Raw genomic sequence first — 18067 nt, forward strand, 5'->3', positions numbered from 1 at the left:
CGCGGTTGTCGCGGATGAGAGATGAGTGAACGCTTGTTAAAGTGGCATGCCCGGCGCGGACGAAGCACTGTTGAGGGCTTGGGCCGGGCGGTCAACAGACCGAGGGCCGTGGCTCAGGACAAAGGGGGGCTCATCGGCCGGTAATGAGGTGGCGGGGCGGGGCGGGGAGAAGGGCGCCTCCCTGCCCCACTGGCCCTGGAGTGGCGAGTGACCGGCTTTGCTCTTGTTTCGAGGCGTTCCTCGGCTCGGCACCCTCCCTGTCCGAACGAAGGCCGCTCTCCTCCCGAGCGCACCATTTTCAAAACTGACGCCATTGACACTTTCTCGACGCGGGGCGGGACGCGGGACGCGAGACGCGAGGTCCTCTTTCGCAACCGCCATACATGCCGCGCCGGGCCGGCGACGAAATGCTGCAGCGAAAAGGGAAAAGTGGGCGAAGCACGGCGAAGCGGCAGTGTGTAGTGTAGTGTAGTGTAGGGGCAATGCAAAAAGCGCCGATGAAAGGAAAAGGGGCGTCGGAGTGCACAGTCATACACGTCTCAGACTGCCTGCCGGGGCGCGGGGCCGGCAGCTGTCCATGGCGTCCCCAGAAGAGGGGACTGATTCCGAACGGCGCTGTCGTCGCGCTGTCTCTCTCGCACTCACGGTGCGACCCGCGCAAGGGTGCGAGAGAGACTCTCCGTGGCTCTGCTGCAGGCCGCAGCCGCCCTGTCCGACGACGAGCAACAAGCCCGCAAGGATGAGGCTCAGGTGCTAACTGCAGCACCGCCGCGCGAGGGTCAGCGTCAACCTCAGCGAGGTGCAGCAGAGCGCATCAGAGTCGCGGGCCGTGCTCCGTAGAGCAGCTCCAGGTCTGGTTCTATCTCTGCGGATGGTTCCAGCTCCAGGTCCAGCTCCAGGTCCACGAGGCCCGCGAGGGGCGCTCCGGCATTTGAATGGACTGTTGGCGGCGTGTTCGCTGTGCTCGCGGCTCGCGGTGGTGGCGGTGTCGCGGAAAAAACTGGTCCTGCGAATAGAAGATGCGCCGCCGCCGCTGCTGCTGCTGACGGCACGCCAGGCCCGCGCGGCCTTCCTGTTCCGTGTCATGCCTGTCAAGTCGGTGTTGGCGCGCCAGCCCAGCACACTGGAGAAGAAAAAGCGAATTAGCGAACTGGAGGCGCGGGCCCGGCGGAGGGCGCTGTGCTTTCGTTGCCGTCTGGGCGGCGTCCCGTGGGGGCGTGGGGGCGAGGACCCAGAGGGCCGAGGGCCCCACCTGTTGCCCGGGTCGGGAATCGCTGATAACTCGCGGCGCGAGCAGCGATTGCGAGGACCAGCAGGCGGTCATTCCGTCACGCACATTCGGAATTTGTTTTTCCGAGAATGCATCGCATTTAAATCGCCAATGAGGCATCATGAGGCGTACCCACGCCGGCAATGCCAGGAATAAATTTGGAATTTGGCACTGGGTCGCGCTGGAGAGGCGGGGTTGCGTGTATGGGCAGTGATGACGCCCCCCTCCCCCCTTCCCCTCCCGCGCCCCGCGGACAGTAGCAGACGACACGCTCCGCGCCGCCTTCCCCTCCTCTTCCTCTCCCTCTACTCGCCCCATAGACACCACCCAGCGTGTTCATGTTCCCGGCAGGCGAGGCAGGCGAGGCAGCGCGGCAGTCCGTGCTTCGCTTTCGCCCACCGCGGACGCTCGAGACGGGACGCGCGGACGCGGCACGGCCGGACAGGGAAGGGTAGGCCGCCGTAGGCCAGGCACGGGAGGGACAGCGAGGACGGCGACGAGGGGGTGCGTCAGTCACACGCCGCCACCGCCGCAGCGACAACGCCGTCGGCACCAAGGACGCCGTCGTCGAAGCCACTTTCGCCGCTCAGCTCCGCCGGGCCGCCAGCAGCACCGCTAGCTAGTCCAGCCTGTCCAGCTTGTCCAGCTCCAGCAGACACCCACCATGCCGTCCGTCGGGTCCGTCCACGCCTGGACGTCGCTGGCCGTGGCCGCCGCCTGCCTCCTCGCCGTGCAGGGTGAGTCTGCCGGTCGTCCTGTCGGCGTCGTGCCGCCGTGCCGCCGTGCGGCGAGCAGGCCAAGATCCCCCAGAGCGAGGTCCCCCGGCGCCTTCTCCCAGTGCCCGTAATTGCCGCCACCGCCCTCGTCCTCGCCCTCGTCCTCGCCCTTGGCCGTGAAGCGCCATACCAGTGTACTGCCTGTACTGCCGGGTTCATCAGGTGCGACACATCTGCCGCGTGCCGCCATCAGGCCCGGCAGCAGGCTCGGCAGACCAGGTTCATGTCCTCGCATCGCGCCACTGTTTTTAGTTGTCCTCCCACTCCGCGCGACGCGGCGGTGGGTCGCTCCGAAACCTTTGCAGGGCCGCGGATCGGCGCCGCGCTCGTCGGCGTGCCTCGTGTCTTCCTGTCTTCCACAGCGGGCCGCGGATGGATGGCGCTTGGATCGCGTTGACGCGACGGATTCCGCGCTGGCGACGCGCCGCCGTGGGAGGGCTGCATGGGATGCGTGCATCGGGACGCGGCCTCGGCACTGCAGGGCCCTCGCGACTTCGCTGACCGCGGGGATGCCCTGCCCTTGGCTAGTCCAGCTTGGCTAGCCCGGGCTGGCTAGACCAGGACCGCGGGCCACGATGCGATTGCGATGCGACACCGTGGGACGAAATGGCGCAAAAACCGCCAAACGACGCCAAATGTGCGGTGATGGCGCCGGCGCACCGCGAGTGTGTTGGCGTGGTCATGCCGCCGTGCTGTTGCAGCCCGTAGTACACTGGAAGAAGAGAGCCGGCCGGCCGGCCCCAACAGAGATGAAAGAATCGAGGCAAAAAAAAGAAAGCCGTCTTTTCTTTTTCTTCCTTTTTTCTGCTCTGCTTATCTCCGTTTTTCGCGCGGCCGCACGAAAAGGCGTCAGGACAGCGGGCCAGTGTCTCGCCTCCTGACTCCTGACTCACTCCATCTGTCAGTCACTCGCCTCCGGCGCCCCGATCGCCCCGATCGCCCCTCGTCACCACAGCCGCCGCGCCGCTCATCGCTTTCGCGTGATTCGGACCCTCGCCGATGATGCACCACGTGACGCGCCCTCCGAGCCGCGGAGTCACAGGGCCAGGTCACAGGGCCAGCGCCCCGCGACTTCCCCAGAAGTGCCGTCACAGGATGCTGCCCCCTCCCCTCCCCCTGCCCTCGTGCGTGATGTACAGTCGATTCGACGGCGAGAAAGGCACCGGACCGACCCGACTCGACCCGCGCATTGTGCGTTGTGCGTCACCGAAAAGAACTTTCATATGTGTGCGGGACTGCCGGGCTGCGGGGCTGCGGGGCTTTCCTCCCCCTTCCAGTGCCCTTCCAGTTTCCGCTGCCCTTCTTTCCGACGAAATGCTGCTGACGCGACACGCGCGATGGCCGGCCGGTCGGCCGATGGGTCGGGGCGTCACCGGGTCAGCGCTCCGCCACGCTCCACTCGGACAACGCTCTCAACGAACATCCCGAGCATCCTGGCGCGTCGGCCAGTTCCGAAAAGGCATTGAAGGAGAGTCGCCCGGAGTCAAGTACCCGTGCCCCCCCCCCCTTTACACACACTCGCGTGCACACACGTCTGAGCGCCCGAGTCACAGGAAGGACTGAAGCGCCTGCCCGGAGAGGCACCCCGCCGCGCCGGCGTGCTGCGTGGCGGCGCTGGCGGCCTACCTTCGCGGCGCCTCGCCTCGCCTTGCCACTTCCTTCGGCGTGACACGCGACGCGACACACGCCCGGACGCTTTGCCTTCCCATTCCAGTCCACCGTCCCACGTCCAGCCCTCGAGTGGCTCGCCCGGGGACCGGCGGGTCATCATGCGGAAATCGGCGGCGAGCTTCCGAGTGGACGCCGAGTGGGCTCCGAGTGGACACTGGCCGGTCACGCACGGCACAGCAAAGACAGACTGAGGAGGCTCTGCAAGATTTACTGCGATGTGCATAAAGCATCGCGGAGGCGAGCTGGCTCGCGGCGCGGGGTCGGCGGGGAGGTCGCGGTGGCGGAGGGGTCCGTCTTGAGGGGTTGCAAGGCCGCCCTGGGGTCGCGCTACGGCTGCGGCTGGGGGTCCCATCGGTGTTGGGTCAGCCCATTTCACACAGCAGCCAGCACACTGAAAACCGTTGCTTCGTCTCTCTCGCACCTACGAGAACCGCCCGAGTGAGAGAATGACATGTTCGGAATCCGCCCCCTCCCCTCCCCGGTCCGTCTGCCTGCTGCCTGCACTGCTTGTGCCGCTTGTGCTGCTTGCGGTCTGTGGGGCCTTGGTCACTGACAGACGACTTGACACCTCCGCGCCGAGCCGCGACTCGCAGACTCCCACGACGACGAGGAGGTGCGAAGCGGTGCGAAGCGCAGCCAGGCGGCCGCACCATCGCACCATCGCACCGCGGTACGCATCATGCGCCTGCTTAATATTCAAATTACCTCATTGCTGTCCTGGAAGCGGCTGCAGGAGGCACGCGGGACGCACGCGGGACGCACGCGGGACGCACGCGCGCCACCGGCCAAAGCGAGGCGGGCGGAAATCTCAACGCGCGGCGGGGCTGGGGCGGCTGGGGGCAGTGCGGCAGTGGCGGGGGCCGGGCCGGGCAGGGCCGGGCCGGGCGGCGAGTTGCCGCGTTGTTGCACTACCGCGGGGAAAGATGGCAATTAAGTTGGCAATAAAACGAGGACGACGCCGTGCCGTGCCCTGCCGTGCCGTGGCGTGCCGTGCCGCCGTGGCGCAACAGGGAAGGATAGCGGAGGACTTCGCAAAGCCAGGCAGAGCGGCGCCAAGCCGAAGCCAGCACAGTAGCGGCGTGGCGGCGCCCCGTGTCCATCGCATCGGATCCTCGGAAAGCGTGCCGCCGCGGACGGGCCAGTCCAGTCCGCCGGACACACGACACACGACACACGTAACCCGGACAAGGTCAAGGCCGCCGCCGCCTAGCCTAGGTGGACGGCACGACGGGCAGCGGGACTGCCCTGCCATTTGCAGGCGCGCATTGGCTTTCTCCCTTGGTGTGTCTGCCCGCCTCTGTCTCTCTCTCTCCCTCCGCCCCAGTCACCCACATCACGAGGCGAGTAACGAGGCACTAGCGTGATAGAGACCTGAGCGCGTGTTTATTTTTAAGCGGCGCCTACGTGTTGGTGTGTGGAGGTGCATGCATGTATGCAGAGGTGTGAGAGTGTGAGTGTGTTAGTGAGCGGAAAGGGGGGGGGGCTGTGAGGTAATTATTTTCGCCAGTGGCTTGCCGCGACTGTGCTCTTTGTTTGAGTGAGTAATGTTGCTCATTAGCAAACTGCGTCATTCTGTTCCACCCTCACCATCGCACACACGTACGCACACACACGCACGCACACACACGCACACGCGCGCGCGCGCGCGTTGGACACTGAAGCGCCTGTCAGGGTAGGCACCCCGTTACACCGGCGTGCTGCCTGGCGGTGGTGGCGGCCTACCTCCCAGGGGTGCAACAGCGTGTGTCCGAGGTTTGTCGAGTTTTGTCGCTTCGCAGGTTTTGTGAAAGAATCCCTCCCGTCACACAGCGGCATCGCGTGTGGCCGGCCAGCCGAAGCCCGTTGTTGGGCGCAATCCTGGGCGCGCGCCGCGCGAGCCGTCATTTCCGTCTCAATAAAACAGGCCGTGTTGTCTGTTGTCTTGGACACGGACAGCGCAGCGCTTCGTACTTTGCGGTGGGCCGCTAGCGCCCGCGCCCCGGCCCTGGCCTGCGGTCCGCCCGCCCCGCCCCGCCCCGCCGAGCAGCGAGTGCTACTGCAGCGCAGTGCTGGCGGCATGTACCGCGGTCAGCGCGGAGGTACCGCGGAACGGTTCACCTCAAAAAAGGGCAACGAAAGTAAGAGCGGAGTGTCGGCCGGTATGGGCTATTGGTTCACGGGGACCAGAGAACAGAGTCCGCCAAGGGCGGCGGCCCGGCCTCCTACCCGGCCTCCTGGCTCTTCGTGTCGCTCGCGATCTGCATGGCCGAGTGCCCGAGTGCGCGACGAGCCGGACGAGCACGCGCGCCTCGGAGGTGTGCTGCAGGCTGCGTCCGAACCGCACGTCTCTCTGTCTCTCTCGCACCCGCGGGGCCAATCAATTTATTCGGAACCGTCCCGCTGCAGCGTGGCCAAGCCGGTAGCCTCGCTGCACTATTCATCGCGGGAGGGCCCCGGCCGTGAGGAGGTGGACGAGCCAGTGGCTCCGTCGCGGTCCCTCTCGCACTCGTGGGGCGTCCCGTGCCGGTGCGAGAGAGACAGAGTGCTGTTCGGCATCCTGCATCGCTTTTTTGTCGTCCCTGCCATCGGCGGACGGCCACGCGACATACGGCCGCCTGGTTCCGAAGAGCCAATTTCGTGTCTCTGTCTCTGTCGCACTCGTGCAGCGAGCCGTGGGAGTGCGAGAGAGACAGAGAGAGAGGGGGCACTGTCGCCGCGCGGAATGAGGCGCCTTCCCGGCCCCGGCGTCCCCGCCTTGCCTTTCCCGCCCCGCGACCCTTTCAAACATTCAGCGCGGCCAACACGGCAAGCGCCAACGCGGAGATTGATCGGGTGGCCCCCTCGCCAATCCGTCTGAGTGCGTGTGTGTGCGTGCGCGTGCGTGTGTGTGCATAGCCACTTTCTTCCTAATGGATACAGGTTAGGCACGAGTCGTTATGAGACTGGCGGGCAATAAGCACGCGTGGGCGGGGCGGGGCGGGGCGGGGCGGGGCGGGGCGGGCGGTGGCAGGCGGCACGCGATGCGGGTGGCGCTGCCAGGCTCATTCCAGACAGTGCGGTTTCGTCGCTCTATCCCTCTCGCACTCGTGGAGCTTCGTCCCGTGCAGGAGCGAGAGCGACGGAATCTGACTGTGGTGGTCGCCGGTCCGATCGGATTATCGTGGGCGGTCCAGCAGTCGTTCCGCCGCTGTCTTTCTCGCGCCCTTGCGGAACGCCCTCGAGTGCGACAGAGGCAGAGCGAAGGACAGACTCTCCAAATCATTCTGCTAGTGGTCCCGGTCCAGCAGCGGCCGGATTTCCAGTGCGGTCAAGTGAAAACAAGCCCCGCACCTTCCGGCACTAGCGCCCTGACCTGCCTCGCCGCGTCGAGCCCCGCCCTAGCCATCGCACGCAGACGAACGGACAGACGGACGGACGGACAGACGGACGGACAGACGGACGGACGGACAGACGGACGGACAGACGGACGGACAGACGGACGGACACCGTCCTCTCCGAAATGGCTTTCCGTTCCGCCGCCACACCCATGGCAGTCTGGTCGCAGTACCCACATAAAGCAGGCCATAGGCCATACCATGCCCATTAAGTAATTATTTTGTCAGGCGGCGGCAGGGCGGCAGGGCGGCAGGGCGGGTCGTTGCCTCTAGCCGCCTCGGCGCCGACCCGACTCCCGACTGGCCAATGGGCGCCAATTGCTATTCGGACGCGCGTCTCTCGCCTCCAATTTCGCGCTAAAAGGCTCGGACCCACCCCCTGCGGTGCCCCGTGCCGGCCGTGCCCTGGGCGCTGGGCGCGGCCACGGGCCCTGCAGACTGATTGCAAGTCGTCTCGTCACTCCGTCTCTCTCGCACCCCTTCGGGACGCGTCATGGGCGCGGCAGAGACGGAGCGACCAAGCGACTCTTTGGAATCAGTCTGCAGGAGCACTGCCCTCGGAGTGACAGCCCGTGCGTGCAGCGCAGTGACTCAGGGACTCGGTCTGAGAAGTCTGACTGACTGTCGCCGCTCGCCAGGGCCGGCCAGGGCCAGGGCCCGGGGCCGGCTCGCTGAGTACCAGCAACGAGCCAGGTCATCATCGCCTGTTCTAGTTTCCTAGTTTCCACCCCACCCTCTCCGTAAAGACTGCATGAACAAAGAACGGCCGTCGAGCGACCTTCTCGACGTAAATTCGAGTTCACTTTCGGGACCGCGTTCCAAAGAAGTATGGAACGTGGTGGTGGAGCTAAGAGGGCCTCGTAGTGCATAGTGCAACGGTCAGGGATGGAGCCGGCCAAGGATGACCACCGCGACCGCGACCGCCTCCTGGACCACCGCCACCGGAGCCATCCATCTCCCTGCAGGCAGACGCGGTGGCCGCCGAGGCCTGGACCTTTCTCACTGTTCATCCGGAGGCGCCGCGTGAGTGCGAGAGAGACAGAGAGCGACGAAAGCGCTGTTCAGAATCGGCATCCCGTCGCGATTATGAAATCGTTAAAATTTTGTGCTTCTGCGGCGGCGAAGGACGCCGTGTGTCCGGCAGCGCGCCGCGCGGCGCCGCCGGCGGGATTTGGATTTGTTTTATCGAGTCCGAGGTCCGCGTCGCGACGGGGCGTGGCGCTCGGCGTGGCGCTCGGCGTGTCCGCGACCACCACGTGGGCCGTGGGCTGGCCGTCATTGGGCGGGGCGTGATCGGCACCGAGAGGAGAGGCACCCCGACGACGACTCGCGGAAAGTTCGGGTTTGGGCGTCGCCGATGTATTGAACAAGTCAGCGAGTCAAGTCGCGCCCGCACGGCTCTGTGTGTGGGGGGGGGGGGACCACGTTATCAATCAGCGCACGGCCACTGGCTACCTGCTTGCCTGGAGGCTAGTCCCGGACGGCGCTGCCTCTCTCTCGCACCGTGACGGGACGCCCCGCGAGTGCGACAGAGACGGAGGGCACCGGGTGGCGCCGGGACGCGTCTGCACGCGCTGGCATTGACGCGTTGAATCATTGAGGCACGGCTGGACCAAACTTCGAATCGCGTCTCTTTGTGTCGGTGCGGCTAGGCGAGGCAAGCGGCATCGCTCATGAGTGTGCTTTGGCGACTAAAGTGCGCGTAGCTCGTACGTGCAGCCGGGGCGCCGCCCGCCTTGGCCGCGCTCTGTCTCTCTCGCACTCATGCGGACGATGCGGAGCAGCCCGTGAGTGCGAGAGAGAGAGACAGAGCGACGAAGAGGTGGTCGGAATCGTCCTGCTGCAGCGGCCTGGCGCGCGCACTTCGGCCAGCCTTCGTCCTGTTCAAGTCCGCCACGTGGCTGCGCTTCCGGGAGCCACTCGTCTTCTACTCCGCGCCGCGCGCTGCGCGTCCCCAAGGCTCCCGATGAAAAGATGAACGCGACAGTGTGTCAGCAGCGCGCTGTTACGTTGCAGTCCTAAACTACTCGCTGTCACATACGCCTCCCCGTATTGACATCTTGAATGTTCCCAGAGCATGACATTGCCGCGTCCTGTTGTTTGCTCCGCTTAGCAGCCGCGTTTTATGGCGCTGGCGGAGCGTAGCGTTTCCTAATCCGGCCGCCGGTGAGATGGTGGCGCTTTTCCTCGTCTACAATGTGCGACTGTCTCTCTCGCACCCATGGGGCTGTCCGTAAGGGTGTGAGAGAGACAGAGCGATCTTCTGAACCGTCCGGCTGCCGACCGGTCTTCCATTTCCACGGCGAGGGGCTGCCTGGACAGACACGCCGTCCTTCGGGCAGTGTGTCACTGGTCCACCTAAGCCGGCAGCACCCGGCAGGACCCGCCACCGTTAATCAGTTCATCGTGAAGGAGGTTCTGGCCGTGATGGGAGGCGTGATGAACACCGTTAAAGTCGGACGGACGACGGGTGCCTGGCCAGGCAGCGGGCCCCGTGCCCCACGTGTCATCCTGGTGCCCCCGCCTTTCTCCGCGCGGGGGCCCTGCCATGGCTCATGCTCGCGGCAACAGAATTCCGCCAAGGCTGCGGCCGCTTTCGAACCGCGCCCCGTCGCTCTGTCTCTCTCGCACCCCTTCGAACCAGTCGGACCGCCCCACGAGTGCGAGAGAGACAGAGCTGCCGAATGGCCTAGACTGACCGCGAGGCAGCAGCACCGCGCCCGCTTGACCCGCGGCAGGCCGGCCGCTGTTGCCGCGGCCCGAGGTACAGTGTACCCACACCCCGCGGAGGTAACCGCGATGCTCGCTGCAATTCGTAATTCGTAATTGCGGCGGTGAGTGGATTGCCCGTCGAGTGGAGCATTGGCCAACGTCACGGCATTTAAAACGGAGGCGCGGCGCGGCGCGTGCGAGCAGCGCGTTGGGGAGTCGGATCCCTGACCCACCCCACGGGCCGCGCCACGCCGCGCCACGCCACTGCGAGAAAGCAGCCCTGCTACGCCCTGCTAATTAACGTCCAGACATCACACCGTGCAGGGCCGAGGGCCGAGGCCGAGGGCCGTCTCAGTCTCGGTGACGCGGCCGATGACTGATCCCGAGCCCTGATGCCCCCCGTGAGTGCGACAGAGACAGAGCGATCAGCCCTGACGGCGGGAGAACGCCGTCGCAAGAGGGCCATCGAGAAATCCATCTCACCTGCTTCGCCTGCTTATAGGTACACTTACGGCCGCCTCTGATTCCGAAGGGCTGTGCTGTCATCCGTCTCTCTCGCACTCGTGAGGCGTCAGGGGGCGGTGCGAGAGAGACGGAGCAACGAAATGATGTTTCTGAATGGAGCGGGGCGCCGTAAAGCCGAGGCATAACTCTGTTAGGCCTGTTGTTAGCGAGCCGCTGCTCCCGCCTGCCGCTCGTCACTGGCGCGGCGGCCGCGGCGTGCTCTCTCTCTCTCTCTCGCACCCGCACGGACCGCCCCACGAGTGCGAGAGAGACAGCACGACGAAACGGTCGTTCGGAATCACTCGGCCGCTCCGCCTGCTCGCATAAATCTTCCTGACAGATGACGTTCACGTCGGATCTTAAATCCTAGAGCGTCGAACCGTCGAACCAGCGTGGAACTTTTGACCGCGATGCCGCGCCGTGGCCGTGCGGCGGGTGGATTCGCGAGGCCGGCCGAACCACCACACCGCCAAACCGACACGCCCAAAGCGAACGAGGCTGAAAAGAAGGCGTCGGGCCGCCAGGCCAGGTCCTGGAGCGGCGTCGGGGCGAGTCCGACGGCGGCGAGGTCCAGAAGACACGGCATCGACCCTTCAATGGCCCAAAGCGCGTCGAGCCAAACCGGTGGCGTCCGGCTGGGGCTGGGGCTGGGCGTCGCGACGCCCTCCCCCCCCCCCCCCCCCCCCGACTCGTGAGCCAGACGGGCCTTCGCACGTCGCCGTCCCGCTCATCTCGGAATGCCTCGTCGATCTAATTAATTTCCCGGCATGGCGCGCACCGCGTGCTCGCGGCGTGGCGGGGCGTGGCCGCGGCGGGCGGCGCGGCCCCGCGGCAGCCTCACGTGCCCCGACGACTTTCTCACACCGGCCTTCCAAAGTCTGTACATTTATTCAAAGCTGCCGTCCAGCTGAGCCAGGATGGAGCCTGGCTCGGTGCTGCAGCCTCGGTGTCATCGCCGGCAGGCATGCCACCGCAGAGCGCCGCAGAGGCATGGCCGGCGGCATTGCAGAGGCACGGCAGCTCAGCGCATCGCGTGTGACATTGCTGACATTGGTCCGCGTCGCGCCGGGCCTGCCGGGCCTGCCGGGGCTGCCGGGGCTGCCGAGCCATCCGTCCGGGACGCAGGCAGTCATCGCCCCCCACGTGCCCGTCAGCAGGCTCATGGTTCCGAGCACTGCGTGTCGCTCTGTCTCCCTCGCACCTGACGGGACGCCCCTCAACCAGAAGCATTGAAGGAAACTGTTCCCTGCGTTTTCGATTCCTTCCTCCTCACTCGGGTTTGCGCCCAGCCCAAGGCCCAAGGGGCCATTCGGCGGGCCGGGCCGCAGAGCAGAGCGTTGCGGGCTGCGATTCACGCCGCGAATGCTGCTGCCTTGGCTGCCTTGGCCCTTAGAAGCGCCTTGATGCCTATCGACGCTCATTGCGTGATTCCAGAATTTCGCAAAAGGATCCGTCTTGGTGGCTCCGTCTGTCCGTCCCGTCCGCTGCCTCCACTTTCCCCCTGCCGCTCGCCACTGCTCGCCGCTGCCGTGTGATTCAGAGCAGCGGTTTGCCGCTGTCTCTCTCGCACCCTTACGGAGAGCCCCCCGAGTGCGACAGAGACAGCGACAAACGACGCCCCTCTAGACGACGCGGGACCGACGGGCTACGCTACTGGTGTGCTGGCGTCGCTGGCGTCGCTGGCGTGCTCCCGGCCACGCCACGCCCCGCCTCATCCTGCCCGGCCTGCTCTGGCCCGGCCCGGCCCGGCCCGGCCCGCCTTAGCGAGGCGAAAATCGCTGGCGAAAATAATTGTCGGCCGGCCTATCGTCAGGCTCGGCCTGCTCGGCCTGCTCGGCCCCGAGCGGAGCCGGCCGCAGACCTTAGCCGCGGTCCGAGCGGCACCAGGGATTCCGAGTCGGTGTCTCTGGCACTCTCTCTCGCACTTATAGGGTGTCCCTTAGAGGTGCGAGAGAGACAGACTGTTTCAGAGTCGGTCGTGCTGCGCGGCAGGACTCCGCGCTTTAACTTTATCTCGGGCACCGCGAACTCGGCGAGGTGCAAAGCGGAGCGGGACGTCTTCGGCACGCCCTTGCTTGCAAACGCCGCAACAATTGGTTTCGTTGCCGGATAGAGGTAAGACACCTCCCTTCTGGGCGCGTAGGTTTAACCGAAACAACGGCCCTGTCGTGCTCGTCCCGGCTTGCCGGCGGTCGCCTGGGCTATGGGCGCCTGCGGCGTAGGCAACTCGTCGGCGTGCGGCGCACGCGTGTCGTGCAGGGCAGCCTACCCGGCGATCCGCAGGCGCTCGGCCCGCATGGCCCGCGTCCTCAGAGGCACGCACCAACACTTGCCCGGCACCATTGTTGTTGTAATTGTTGCGGCTGCTGCCATTGGCTGCCATCACTGCGGGTGACTTGTTGCATGCCCTCGCGCGTCAAGTTAAACTGCCCCGTGCCATTACCTCACGCTTTTGCCGCCGCGAAAGGACGGGGCCCGCGGCTACCGCCTGCCGCTGCCTGGCCCTGTCACCCCGTCCCGTCCCGTCCCTGTCGCGTCCGCGTCACATAATGCTATCAGAGCCCGTCATCACATACACCTGCAAGCCTGCAGGCCTGAACGTCATGTAAATTTCGCAGTCAATGTCCACGTCGGGCGCTTTATGGCCCCTTTGTGCGAAGACGGGTGGCAGAACCACGGCGAGAGGTGAGGGGGGGGGAGTGGAAAGAAGTGGGGGGGGGACCTAGTATGCGCGATGGCCCACCCTTGCTTGGGAGCTCCCAGCGTCGTCGGAAATCCTACCTCATTCCCAGAGCCTCCGCTCCGCGCATCCTCAAATCCCTCCCCCTCCCCCTCCCCTTCCCCTGCTTGCCCTGCTCCAGCCTCCGCGACGGCGTACTAGTGTAGTGCCTCGTGGGCGTTCACTTAGCGACCGAGGGGAACAAATGGCACTGAACGAACGGATCCAGTCCAGCAGCGCGGCCGAGTGGTGCCGAGTGGTGCCGAGTGGCGCCGCTGGTGCCTGTGCTGTCCTATGACCCCGGGGCTCCCCTCTCCCCCGCCAAGGCTCGCTTTCCGAACAGATATGGCCGGGTCGCGTCGGTAGAGGCCGTCGGGCGCCGTCGGCGCGGTGCGTCGCGGTGCGTCCTGCGTCCCGGCCGTGCGGGGTGCGGGGCGCGGGGCGAGGCTTCCGCCGAAGAGGAAGGAAGGAGGCCAGCCAGGCCAGCCACACCAAAATGGAAGCGGAAGCGCCAGGCGCGCGGTGACAATGACAATGTCCGCGGATCGCTTTGCTGCTTGTACTGAGGGATTTCCCGCTGTTGCAGGAGGAGTCCTGGAGCCTTTCGACGACTTCTCCTACGAAGGGAACCACGGTGAGCCAGCGCGACGAGTCCAGTGTCGTGGCCACCTCCCACGATGCACCAGAGTCGAAAGGGTTGCCAACGGCAGCGTCTGCCTGCTAGACAATTTCCGGGCTTTGCTGTCTCTAGATGTTGCCTAGCAGGCAGACTCGGGTCGGCAACGCTCTCGACACTGGGAGGTTTGGCCTGCTGGCCTGCTTGACGAAGTGGTTGCATGCTGCAGGCCCCGACCACTGGGCCGACACGTACAAGACGTGCCGCGGCAAGTACCAGTCGCCCATCGACATCGACGAGCACCACGTGACCAGGGTGCACCTGCCGCCCATTCGCTACGAGGGCTTCGAGACGCCGCCCCTGTCCTCCACCATCACCAACAACGGCCACACTGGTAACTTCCCCCTTCCCAGTCGTTCAGTGCCAAATGCAAAATGTCGAAGAAGTTGAAGTTTTCAAATTGACCGTTGATCTTTGCGACAGTGCTGCTCAAGCTCAACATGTCCGAGCCCGCCACCATCTCGGGCGGGCCGCTCAAGGGAAAGTACGTCTTCTCCCAGCTGCACTGGCACTGGGGCACCAACGACTCCTTCGGCAGCGAGGACCTCATCAACAACCACAGGTACGCCAACACAACGCCGCTCCCGGCTTGCCGTGCCACTGCCGGTGCCTGTCCTAACCTATCCGCCCTCTCCGCACACAGCTACCCCATGGAGCTGCACATGGTGTTCTACAAGAAGAACTACGGCTCCCCCGAGATGGCCCAGCTGCAGTCCGACGGGCTCGCCGTGATGGCCTTCTTCTACGAGGTGAGCGCACGGCGGCACGGCGGTGGCTCTCCCTCCCGGCTGGAGCGACCTGGACCTGGCTGGACCGCGCTGGGGTCATGTCGCACTGGTGTCCCGGTAGAGTCAAATCCGGGCTGGTGGAGCGAGGGAAGCAGAGGAGGGCCTTTTGCACCCTCTGCCACGCCCCGCCCCGCCACGCCCTGCTCTACCGAAGCCAGCAATGCCGAGGCCACTGCTCAGACCTTAAGGCTTGCACGTACACGAGCCCCTCTACTGTACTCCGTACTTCTATAATCTTACCTAACGCGATCAGCTGACGGGGAGCTAGCCGAGCCAGCCGAGCCACGGCGGAGCGCGGAGCGTGACATCCAGGCCATAGCGGCGGCGCGTCAGCGTCAGCTGGCTGCCAGCCCGCCTTCCCTCCGCGTTGCGTGGGTCGCGATGCCGCGGTTGGCGGGTTCGATCCCCGACGGCAGCTAAATCGCTGATCCGCTTCTTATGTGCTGTGAGGCTGTACGCGACATGTCAGCCTTGAGACTAACGGAGTGCTCTCCCTCCACCCTCCGCAGGTGATGCCCTCCGACAACGCCGTCTACTCCGAGATGGTGGACTACCTGCCGCAGATCGAGACGCCCCTCACCAAGTTCAGCCTTCGGCGCCAGCTCACCCTGGCCTCGCTCATCCCCTGCGCCCGCTCGCACTACTTCACGTACTACGGGTCGCTCACGACGCCCCCCTGTCTGGAGGTCGTCACCTGGATCGACTTCAAGCACCCCATCCGATTGTCCCACAGCCAGGTACGCCTTCTCGGTGTGGGCGGTGCTGCGCAGTGCCCGCTTGTCCGCGTCGTTCTTCACGGCGAGCTCGTCCGCGGCGGCCGTCGTCGTCGTCGCTCTAGTTTGTAGAAAGCGCGGCCAATCCATTGGACGTGATGCGCGCCGTGCGCGAAGCATCGCGAAGCACGCCAAGCGAAGCGAGGCAACCAACGAGTCGAATGGGTTGCCTGCCCCCGCGGCGCTTGCCTTGGCTTGCCTGCGCTTGCCATTGATTGTTGTTGTTCGATTGTTGTTGCAGCTCGAGACGTTCCGCCGGCTGCGCACCCAGCACGGCTTCCTGACGCACAACGCGCGCCCCGTGCAGCCCCTGGGCGGCCGCAACGTGTGGTACAACGCCGGCGAGCTCAACCTGGAGGAGGACTCCGCGGCGCCGCGGTCCGGCGCCTCAGTCACCCTCGTGGCCTCCCTGCTCGCCGCCACCGCCGTGGCCATGTACAGATAGGCGGGCCCAGGCCGCGCCGATGAAACCACCACCACACTTGGAGTCGCCCCTCCACAGTCACACAAGACACCCGGTAAACCGGCCGACCAAACTGACGACCAGGCGAGGCGAGGCGTGCAGCGGGTCTGGTAGGTGGCCTACCTCGCAGGCGCTACAGGCTGCAGGACGGCACCACTCCCCAGCCTGAAGGACCTGAAGGCACCTAGCTGGCGCTGGCGCCTGCAGACTTGAGTGGAGGGGAGGCCCTGGGGAGGCCGTGCCCATGCCCACCCTCCTCCAGCCCTATATCAGAGCTCCTTGACCCTTGGAGTGAGATCGAATCGAAAACAGGGCTGTAGTTTGAATCAAAGTGATATTTGTTTGTAATAAGCTAGTGTATTTATTTCTTGCTGGTTGAGCATATTATCGGTTAAGTTTTGTAGAAAAGGCAACTCTTGGTAGCTCTATGCATTTATCAAATCCGCCACAGACAACATTTGCGTGCCATTTTTGATTGACTGAGCTAAAAGGGAATGAGAATCACATTTATTGGTTACTTGTTGTAGGGAGAGTGCACATTGAGCCCAATTGATCCGATCTACAGCAATTAGTTGAGAAACCTATAATATTTGTTTTATTGTGGTACATTTGATTTCCAGACCAATGTAACTTTAGCAATAGAATATTGAGAAAGATTCAGTGGCATGATGTTTGACCACTCATAATTTTATACCAAAGATGTAGTTTTATGAAATGTTCTGTAATCCAATTATTTTGTGCGCAAGCACCAGGGCCCTATAATTCATGGTGTAAAAAATAAATAAAAGGCAGTTTACCATGATGAGGAAGATTTTCACACCAACTAATTATGTCAAAAACACAACCAGTCCTTTTAAAATTGATTGAAAAAATTCTCATGGGTAACCTTTAGTGTCAAAATAATATTGATGTTGCTGACAAAAAATGCTACCGGTTGGTATGAAATTTTTTCTAGTTGGGGTTCCCCACCCTGCCTTTTTTTTACATCAAGAGCTACAGCACGTGGGGATACACTTATTGATAATAAGAAATATCGTTAAGTAGATAAGTAAAAACTTTTTTTAAAAAAATTGTTGAAGTATTTAAGGGTAGCTTTTGCTTGCCGAGGTACAAAACAAGCATTCAAATGGTACCACAATTTACATATTTTTGTTGTTTTGTACTTAAATTTGTCAGAAATTATGTAATGAGTAAACAGGCATTTGTAGTTTGATGAGAAAGCCAATAAAAATTACTAAATTTGAGACATGACCTGAAGTAAAAGTTTCATTTTGGTCCATTAAAAAACGTTCCTATGAGGTCACAGCAGAAAACAACACAAAGTCATTCATAAAAAGATGACTTAACAGGAGTTGGAAAAACCATGAAAATGAAACTTAAAATCTTTGAAACAGGATTGCAGGTAAACATAAGTACAAATATAATAGTCTACAATGAAAGTGTTTTGGAGACAAAATACATAAAATACATTAAACTCTAATGCAGATTAGTCATCTTCATTATTCTCTTGTAGTTGTGCTCGGGCCCCAACATTCACAGCGGATGCAAGGTCATCCCCTTGCTCTAATCGTAGTCTGTCTCGAATAAGTTCAGCAATAGCCCGCTGAGTCCTCTTCTCTAGTTTTTCCAACTTCTTGGCTACATCTCGTTTCAGATCCCAATCAGGCTTCCGTGGAGCTAATTTGGTGATGTCCTGAAAAATAAAACAAGGAATTCAATGCATATGGACCAACATAAAATGATATACAAGAAAAACGGGTTGATAATCTGAAGTGGTGTGTACTCACCAGGTCATCCATTACAACTCTACTGTCTGCAGCTTCAAGCTGTTCTTTCACTTCATCTGAAACATCTGCGGGTTTGGCAGTAGGCATGACACTCTCTTTAAGTTGCTCATCCTGCGGCTTGTAGCTTCGAAATTTGGGTCTGAAAACAAATATTGCAAGATTCTCTTTATAGTAACAAACATGACAATGCGAAATGAAAATTTCATTGGAAATGCGCTGTTGCTAAGTATTACTTGGGTAGAGGAGTAGGGTTGACAGCCGGTGTTTCTTCTGAAGCTTCACCACCGTTTTCACGCTTGCGTTTCAGAGCCTTTAATCTCTCCTTGCGTTTCAATGCCTCCTCTTCCAATGGAGTTAACTTTTCCTCGGCCATCTTTGGCGTTATAGAGGAAACAATAACAGTCTACACCTCTTCTTGGATTTACTTAGAACAATGGTACAACAAATACAAAACAAAACTGGTTGAAGCTTTCGAAGGTTAAGGTTCAGTTTAGTTCAGTTACAACAACAACAACAAGTAACAACGTGACAGGATGAGAAATTTAGACCCACTACCACCGCCTTTTATTTCTTCT

General features: G+C 62.3%; 2 protein-coding genes across 2 annotated transcripts; one reads left to right on the forward strand and one right to left on the reverse strand.

The window, feature by feature from the left end:
* Positions 1-1653: 1653 nt before the first annotated feature.
* On the forward strand, positions 1654-16962 carry LOC117649787 (carbonic anhydrase 7-like). The gene is made up of 7 exons (XM_034392849.1): positions 1654-2007; positions 13592-13639; positions 13851-14015; positions 14105-14243; positions 14325-14430; positions 14979-15206; positions 15484-16962. The coding sequence occupies exons 1-7, from the start codon at positions 1935-1937 to the stop codon at positions 15685-15687; spliced, it is 963 nt and encodes a 320-aa protein (XP_034248740.1). The 5' UTR covers positions 1654-1934; the 3' UTR covers positions 15688-16962.
* LOC117649790 (coiled-coil domain-containing protein 12) lies at positions 16199-18029 on the reverse strand. The gene is made up of 3 exons (XM_034392853.1): positions 17726-18029; positions 17493-17631; positions 16199-17398 (listed from the first exon to the last, which is right to left on the reverse strand). Exons 1-3 carry the CDS (start codon positions 17863-17865, stop codon positions 17192-17194), a joined length of 486 nt encoding a protein of 161 aa, XP_034248744.1. The 5' UTR covers positions 17866-18029; the 3' UTR covers positions 16199-17191.
* Between the last annotated feature and the right edge of the window lie 38 nt (positions 18030-18067).

The sequence above is a fragment of the Thrips palmi genome, unplaced genomic scaffold (genome assembly GCF_012932325.1).
Source record: "Thrips palmi isolate BJ-2018 unplaced genomic scaffold, TpBJ-2018v1 HiC_scaffold_4, whole genome shotgun sequence".
Lineage (NCBI taxonomy): Eukaryota > Metazoa > Arthropoda > Insecta > Thysanoptera > Thripidae > Thrips > Thrips palmi.

Coding starts and splice junctions, on each gene's coding strand:
- LOC117649787 (XM_034392849.1), top strand. CDS start 1,935: ATGCCGTCCGTCGGGTCCGTCCACGCCTGGACGTCGCTGGCCGTGGCC. Junction 14,016..14,104: donor CACCAACAACGGCCACACTG/GTAACTTCCCCC, acceptor TCTTTGCGACAG/TGCTGCTCAAGCTCAACATG. Junction 14,431..14,978: donor TGATGGCCTTCTTCTACGAG/GTGAGCGCACGG, acceptor CACCCTCCGCAG/GTGATGCCCTCCGACAACGC.
- LOC117649790 (XM_034392853.1), bottom strand. CDS start 17,865: ATGGCCGAGGAAAAGTTAACTCCATTGGAAGAGGAGGCATTGAAACGC. Junction 17,632..17,725: donor AACCCTACTCCTCTACCCAA/GTAATACTTAGC, acceptor ATTTGTTTTCAG/ACCCAAATTTCGAAGCTACA. Junction 17,399..17,492: donor GAGTTGTAATGGATGACCTG/GTGAGTACACAC, acceptor TTTATTTTTCAG/GACATCACCAAATTAGCTCC.